At 41.6% G+C, this 8,514-nt stretch overlaps 1 protein-coding gene across 1 annotated transcript; it reads left to right on the top strand.

Annotated features, from left to right (window-relative positions):
• The first annotated feature begins 1,574 nt into the window (after positions 1–1,574).
• LOC147460368 (pentatricopeptide repeat-containing protein At5g27110-like) lies at positions 1,575–5,025 on the top strand. Its single transcript, XM_086511451.1, has 3 exons — positions 1,575–3,276; positions 3,425–3,504; positions 3,744–5,025. Exons 1-3 carry the CDS (start codon positions 1,846–1,848, stop codon positions 4,774–4,776), a joined length of 2,544 nt encoding a protein of 847 aa, XP_086367577.1. The 5' UTR covers positions 1,575–1,845; the 3' UTR covers positions 4,777–5,025.
• Positions 5,026–8,514: the final 3,489 nt, after the last annotated feature.

The following is an 8,514-nucleotide window of genomic DNA, read 5'->3' as shown; positions in this document are numbered from 1 at the left end:
TTAAATACAAGGGGCCCTTTGTCAAGGATCTTTTCCACATCGGAGGCCTCTTTGAATCTCACTAAACAAAAACCTTTAGCTAGGTAGAAAGCACTTTCCATTGCTCCTCCATGTCCAACAATTTATGGGCCGTGAAGCCATTGAATAATCTCAAACCTGTTCGGAATTCTTCCACTGAACCCAAATACAAGCGTTAGCTTAGCTTGCTTCGCTAACTTTTTTTTGATAAGTGTTGGTGGAATCGCTACAGTAATAGCTTCGGCAACCTCCACATGTTATGGCAAAGACTTTTTTAAAGCAGGAAAGGCCCGATCTGCCAACCCGTCTTCAACCAGCCCTCTGTAATCTGCTTGGGAGCAAGTTATTTTGTTGTTGTTAGGGCCGGACTTAATCATTTTGTTGACTTCCTTGAGCTCTTGCTCAAGTCTAGCTCTTGCATTCTGTAGTTTTTTGATATCTCCTTTGCTCAACATTCCTTCTGATGAGTTAGGCCCCATGAGTATGCTAGCAAATGAAATGCCTGGCCTGCGAGCTGCAGAAACACTTGACGCCTTATTTACGTTCGTACAAATGGGACCCTGAGGAACCCCGTCTTTGAGGGTTTTTACCTCGAATATAAACCCTTGAGCTGAGCCCATTTTCTCTCTTGTTTCCTCATAGGGAAGTTTTTCAATCGAGACACTTTTGTCCTTTTTCGTGATTGCAGCCCTTGGCGAATTGGGGCTCGACATTTCCGTATCATACAGCAGTCTCAAGACCGAGCCATCTCCTTCATCCATCAATATGACTAACTCCTTTTCGGGCATTTTTCCCGTCGCTAATATATGCAAGAATTTGACAATATCTTCACTTACGATCAGAGTGTCGAGTTCCATTACCAAATAACGCAGACAACTAGGTGCCAGGAGGAAGAGGCTTTCTTACAAAACTTGATTAAATTCAAGACCTTAAGGCCAAAAGAGCTTTAAGGAGATATTCGAGCCTTCCGTCTTAGATAATAGTCGCAAGGAGTCAAAAAGATAATAATCGCCTTCCCCCTTAGAAAATAATCACTCCAAAGTTTGCGAGCAAGATACGGAAAGCAGACAACCAAAAGGCCTTACACTCGCTCGAGGAAGCTAAGATCTTATGAGGCTAAGATAAGCAGGAAAGATGGCGTGACCAAGCATGCGCGTTGTATCCTGACAGCAATGAGCGCTCCCTACAATTGATGATGTCCCCCCGCTTCACCCCAATCTCACCCTTTCTTAACCCTTCTCCGTCGCTGCTCGATCTGCCTCATGTATGGACCCATTCTAGGTACAAAATCTACTATCTACTATAACATAATATGGCGGAAGGGGGAGCCCTTTACACGTGTCGCAATCTACAACCTGAAGGTTAAAGTCCAAAACTAAAAAAAGCCCGTTCGCACGCGATAAAGAGGGAGAGGAGGAGAGAGAGAGGCCGCCGAAGGCCGGCCGTACTAGTTATTTCTATGGTGAAGATTATTTGGGAAGCCTTCAATCAAGCCTCTTTCACTTTATCACACATCTTGATGTTATTTCATATGCATTGTAAGAGGAAGCTTTTGGAGTGATGAAACCTCTTAAACGACCTTAATTAATGCTATTATACACATGGACAAGTTGCAGGTTGATGACTTGTTGGCAAGGTTGAGGATTCGCAGGGCAACAACACACACACTCAACCACTGACTCTGTGTTTGTGTGTATGTGTGTGTGAGAGAGAGAGAGAGAGAGAGAGAGAGGGAGAGAGGTTTCGCAGTTTCTAGTGAGTGCAGCGTGGACATGGCAGCCACACCATTATGTGTCAACATTCTCGCTTGATCTGCATACGAGCATCATGCTCAGGCATCATAGGGGCACAACAGTTGTCTCAAATCCGAGCATATACACATGGAATGCTATCATCTCTGGCTACACAAAGAACGGAAACAGTGAAAAGGCCCTGGACTCCTACTGCAACATGCTCTGCAGAAACGAAAGCAAAGCAGATAAAGTCACATTGCTCTGTGTTGTTAAGTCATGCAGCTACATAAAGGCGTTGCCCGAGGGCCATCTGATTCATGCTGAAATTCTGGAAATTGGGCTTGAAAAGGATCTTTTTCTCGGGAATGCTTTAATTGACATGTATTCTAAGTGTGGGAATTTTAATGATGCGCATTCAGTGTTGGCTCGGGTCCCTGGGCGTGATGTGGTGTCATGGGGTGCAATTATTTCAGGATATACTCATCATGGAAAAGGTCTTGCTGCTTTGCAACTTCTCCAGAGGATCTATGAGGATGGCATAGAGCCTAACAAGGTTATTTTTCTTTCCAGTTTGAAAGCATGTGCATGTGTGGGAAACTTGCACCTTGCGAATTTGGTACACCAACTGACTGTTGAGAAAGCACTTGATCTTGATGTGACCATTGCCAATACGCTCATTGACATGTATGCCAAGTTGGATAGCCTTGACGATTCACTAAGAGTTTTTGATCTCTTACCTTGTAGAACTATGGTGTCGTGGGGTGCCATGATCAATGGGTATGCCAAACATGGGCAGGGGCATACGTCGCTTAAATTGTTTGATGAAATGCAGGAAAAGGGTGTCCAAGCAAACGATATGATGGTTTCTTGTATTTTGAGAACTTGTGGGGCTGTTGGGGCATTAGATCAGGGCGAGCAGATCCGCAACAAATTTTTCACTGGCAAGGAGAACGACTGCACTATTGGTAATGCTCTCATTGATATGTACACCAAGTGTGGCCTCCTTGACAATGCACGTGAAGTGTTTGATGTTATGGTAAATCGTGATGCGGCCTCGTATGATATTATGGTTGCTGCCTGCATTCATTGTGGCAGGACAGTCCTTGCTTTTGAGCTATTTGACTACATGCATCAGGAAGGCGTTCCTACAAAGAGGTCTACATTACTTCAAAGCATGGAAGCATGCAGCACCTTAGCATGTGGCCGCAATGTACACTACCATGCTGTGTTATTTGAACTAGACTCAGACTTGCTAATTAGCAGTGCACTCGTTGTTATGTATAGTAAACATAATTGTGTTGAAGAAGCCCATGAAGCTTTTAGCATTCTGTCATCTCGTGATGTTGTTGCATGGGGTGCAATAATTGCAGTTTATGCTGAGCATGGCCGTGGACAAATTGCAATTGAGCTGATCGAAAAGATGAGAGAGGAGGATGTAAAGCCAACTGTACCAATATTTTTGTCCGCTTTAAAAGCATGTGCTAGCTTAGCAGATACCAAAGAGGGTAGAAAATTTCATGATGAGGTTATTAAAAGTGGTTTTGAGTTAGATGCAAATTTGGGGAGCTCCCTCATTGATATGTATGCTAAGTGTGGCAGTCTTGTGGAAGCTCACTTTGTGTTCAAAGGCCTCCACACGAGAGACCTTATATCTTGGTCATCGTTAATATCAGGTTATGCCCATCACGGATACGGTGATTGTGCGATTGATTTGTTTGAAGGATTCCTTCAAGAAGGCTTTGAACCCGACAAGGTTTTGATCTTGTCACTACTCAAAGCTTGCAGCTCCAGTAGAGACATTGATCAATGCAGGCTCTTGCACTTTTTAGCCAGTTGTTGTGAGGTTGAAAAGGATGTCATAGTTGGGAGCGCCATTCTTGATTTTTATGCAAAGTGTGAAAGCATTGAGGAGGCAAACAATATTTTTGGCTCATTACCCAAATGCCACTCTGCACCGTGGAATGCCATGATGGCAGGATATTTCCATTGCAGTGATTCTGTCTCTGCTCTTCAGCTCTTGCAAGATATGCAAGACAAAAGAATAGAGCTTGACAAGATAATGGTTTTGAGCCTCTTGCAAGCATCTGGGACCATTGGAGCAATCAAACTGGGAAGGTGTTTACATGATCTGATTGTTCGCAGTAGGTTAGAGTCGGATATAGTTTTTGGTAATGCCCTAGTGGACATGCATGCCAAGTGTGGGGGTATTGAGGAGGCAATGATTGTATTCAGACGCCTCCAATGTAAGGACATAGTTTCTTGGGGTGCAGTAATTGCAGAGTTTGCACGGCAAGGTCTCTTTGAGAGAGCCAACGCTTGTGCCAGACACATGCAGGCGGTAGGGCTGAAGCCGACAAAAGCAATTTTTACAAACATCTTATCTGCTTGTTGCCATGGAGGGGTTTTTGAGGGCGGTTATACATGCTTGAAGGAAATGGAGGAAGATCATGCCCTCGAACCAAATATTGAGCATTATAGTGGCATGGTGGATCTTCTTAGCCGCACAGGACAACTTGATAAGGCAGAGGATTTATTGCAAAGCATGCCCATGCTTCCGGACATATTAGGATGGACGTCGTTTCTTACTAGTTGTAAAACCCACGGCCGTGTTGGTGTGGGAAGACTATCTTTTGAGCATGTATCCAAGTCGAACACTGCTGGGCATGTGCTCATTTCTCATGTTTATGGTGACACAGACGGCGGGGAAGACGTAGAAAAGGTGAAGGAGAAGAGGCCAAAAGCATCTTTATCAGAAGTACCTGAAAAGGCATGGATACAGGTGGACAGGACATTGCAAGAATTTACTTTTGGCAATGTTCATCAATTACATGCTCGTGGGTCTCGATCAAGGAATTCTTTGAAAGAGCTTGGTTTAGATTTGGAGATGTTAGCAAAAGATACTGGAAAAAATCTAATTTTACAATCTGATGAAAAGGTGTTCCATCCAATGAGGTTTGGTCCCTACATTTACACTGAAGGTAATTCTATTGATCCAATTATTAAAAAATCTAATTTTTCTCCATAGGCTTGTTTGCTCAAATAAATAGGACCCCATACTAGAAGATTTGTGTCGGTAGTGTGGACAGTTTTCAACTACATTTTACCTCCTTGCATATCAATGAAACCTTCCACCCGGGCAACGCAAAAGCATTTTTATCTCTCACGCTTGCATAGTGGAACGCACAAAAAGTGCGGTCGTTTCATTGAATAGGTCATAAAAGGAATCATTTCTGAAAATGTGTTGCAAAGAGGGCAACAAATGGCCTAGTATGCAAAAATAAATAAATCGTGGGGATCCAAAGACAGTCAACTTTAGAAAGTAAAATCACAGTTATCTTGCTTGCTCTAATTCTGGACACTTCCTTAATATGGATGATCTCCTACTTAGACTTTGTGTCACTAACCACAAGACAAGGCTCATTAAGGTCTTGTATCCACATGACCTCAAAAAGTTAACACTCATCAAGGTTCATGTGAACAATTGCATTTTAAACAAGCGTGCTCACAAATAGTGCTAGTCTAGACTGCGCAAATTCTCGATTTTCCAATGGCTTTGTTAGATGGAGCTAATGCTGACCTTCTATTGGCTTTTGGTGTTTGGGGCTGATGGATTTAGAGTTGCCAGAATGCATACACAGCTTGCAGAAACAGACAAATGAGGAAGCTTTTTAAACTCAAGGTGCAAATACAAAACTTAGAGATCTTGGGGCTATGGGTGTATGTACAAGCAGAGATCTTAGTGGGATAGTGTGCCATAATGGTCCTAAGTGTACTCACACCTATCACCATCATATCATGGTAGAAATGTCCCCCATGGGAGTGATGCAGTGAGCATGAGCTTGCACTCCTAATATAATGGTAATAAACTTCAATGCTTGGTACGACCACCGAACACTCGGTTCTTCATCAAAACTGTCACTGTGCTCCGACTGCCAATGAAGGTGTAACAAAACAACCATCCCAATTTGAGTCCGAAAAAGCATTTAAATTTGGTGTGACAATGATCTCCACTTGGGATAAAATAACCCAAGATGTAAAGTGCCACTAACTAGCAAAAGATCCGCTTGACAGCCTGCCAATGCTTAGACCCTGGGCTATGCATAAATCATTGACCTGTGAGACTGCAAACTGAATATTCAGCCTCCTGTTGCATACATAAATAAGGCATCCAACAATAGTTTGGTAAAGAGTAACATCGGCAGGATCACCAGCATCATGAAGACTCAATTTCAAACATGTTTCCATGGGAGTGGAAATAGGATTGCAATCCTCAACTCTAAACTTACATAGCAATGTCTCTATGTAACTTGTTTGACACAAGGCAATACCACCATCACAATGCTTAAATTGTATGCCCAAATAATGATGCAACACCCCAAAATTCTTCATCTTGAAAGTAGCATTCAAATCAGCCTTAAATTTAGCAATACGAGCCTCATTTAAACTAGTGATCAACAAATCATTTACATATAAGAACAACAATGAGAAATACATTATCCTCACGCTTTATATACAAGTGAAATACATCACCCTCATGCTTTCTATTGGACTACTACAAGAGCCTCCTTTAACCAAATGAGTGTCAGCTTTCTCATACCAAGCACGAGGAGATTGCTTCAACCCATACATAGCTTTCTTACATTTGCACACTTTATCTTCCTGCCCTTTAATGACAAAACCACGAGGCTACATTACATAAACTTCCTCAAAAATGTCACCATTAGAAAGCAGTAACAATAGATGATTGATGTACATCCCAACCAAAATGAGCTGCCAATGCACATAGAAAACGCATTGTAGTCGTATGACAGTGGGAGCAAAAGTCTCTTCATAATCAATGCCTTTTGGGTGTGCACAACCTTTTGCAGCAAGTGAAGCCTTATAACGATCCATCTCACCATCCGGCTTGCGTTATGTAAACCCACTTCGTATCAATGGACTTTTTTCCAAGAGGCAAATCACATAAAGTCCATGAGTCATTTTCTATAAGTGCATCATATTTTGATTGCATGGCAACCATCCAATTTTTTGAATTCTGTAAATAGCCAAAGCATAACAATCTCATGCATAAGATGCATGTCTAGAACCTGAATGAGTACGACTGGACAAAGGTGCATCTATTACTTTCATGCAAAGTATGCACTAGCCATTTTGCTAGCCTCTCATTCTCACCCCTTTCCTCATCAAGTACATCATGTACATTTGCATCAGTAATAGGGTGATCGGTAACATTTTCAAAACTCCCCATAGGCTGCACATTTCTCTCATTTGAATTTAAACTCAAATTTTCACCACTGAAAAGAGGCAACAAGCTGTCATAAATGCCATGAGAGCTTACATTACTATGTCTAGTACATGACAACAAAGACTAAATAGAATCTTCCACAAACACAACCTCACGTGAAACCAAGTTATTCTTTGTTTGTGGATGGTAGAACCTGTAACCTTTTCTTTCAGCAATATAACCAACAAAAATGCATTTGATAGCATTATCATCCAATTTTATGAGCTGCGTTTGTGGCACCAAAGTATAAGCCAAACAGTAAAAAACGTGCATGTGATTAATAGAAGGCTTTCTATCATGCCATGCTTCATAATGAGTCATAGATTGCAGAGCTTTCAGAGGGCACCTGTTAAGTACATAAGTAGCCACATGATGGCATCCAGACAAAATGAATGTAGCAAAGCTTGACTCTTGACCATACATAAGTGACTTCTCAGAAAAACCATTTTGTTGAGGTGTATATGGTTCTGTACATTGGTGTTTATCCCGTGACTAGCCTAAAATGCGTTAAACTCATGAGACATATACTCCCCCCCTCGATCTGAACGGAGGGTGCCCATAGTATATTTAGAGACATTTTCAGCCATAGCCAGAAATTACTTAAAGCACATCAACACTTTGGACTTAGCTTTGAGAGGATATACCCATGCATGCCTGGAGTAATCATCAATGAAAGTCACGAAGTAAAGGTAATCACCCAAAGATAGAGTTTGCATGGGCCCACAAACATCACTATGCACAATCTGCAGCCTACATGTAGCCCTAACTAAACCATCCTTTGGAAACTTTGAACACTGCATCTTACCCAAAATACAACCTTCACAAACATGTTTGATAGGTGCTTCAAGAGGCGGCAAAGAAGCAACCATATCACATTTTTGCAAAAGCAACAAACTGGTAAAATTCAAATGCCCAAAAAGTGCATGCCAAAGTTTGCATCTAAAACAACCTTTGAACCCACAACTGCATTTGTAAAATTTTTCCCACATTTTTCATACAAAATGAGCTTATACAACCCATGACATAAAATCCCAGATGTAACAATTTCATCACCAAAAGTGAGATCATGAACTGTACATCTCTTGTTCGGTAATTTCACAACAAGACCACATCTAACAAGTGCATATATAGAGAAAAGATTCTTCTTGATCCCAGGCACATAAAGTGCATTAACAAGTATGAAGGATCTACCATTCGCAACAATTAGCACAATCTTCCTAACTCCCTTGACTGGATAAGAGGTATTTTTGGCACATGTGACTGTATTCCCAACAGGGACATCCTCGAGAGAGGTAAACAAGTCACGATGAGAGGTAATGTGCTTTGTAGAACCAGTGTCAAAGTACCACACACAAGAATTTGGAACAAACTGACATACATGCATCATGGATAGAAGGATCATAAGTGCACTCTACATTAAATGCCCAATCTGCATCTAAATTAGCATCACAATCTCCTTTCATAGAAGACTCTACAATA

The sequence above is a fragment of the Adiantum capillus-veneris genome, chromosome 4, assembly GCF_014529385.1.
Source record: "Adiantum capillus-veneris isolate H3 chromosome 4, ASM1452938v2, whole genome shotgun sequence".
NCBI lineage: Eukaryota > Viridiplantae > Streptophyta > Polypodiopsida > Polypodiales > Pteridaceae > Adiantum > Adiantum capillus-veneris.
The sequence above is the reverse complement of the archived record's forward strand: the minus strand, read 5'-3'. Positions and strand labels throughout refer to the sequence as shown.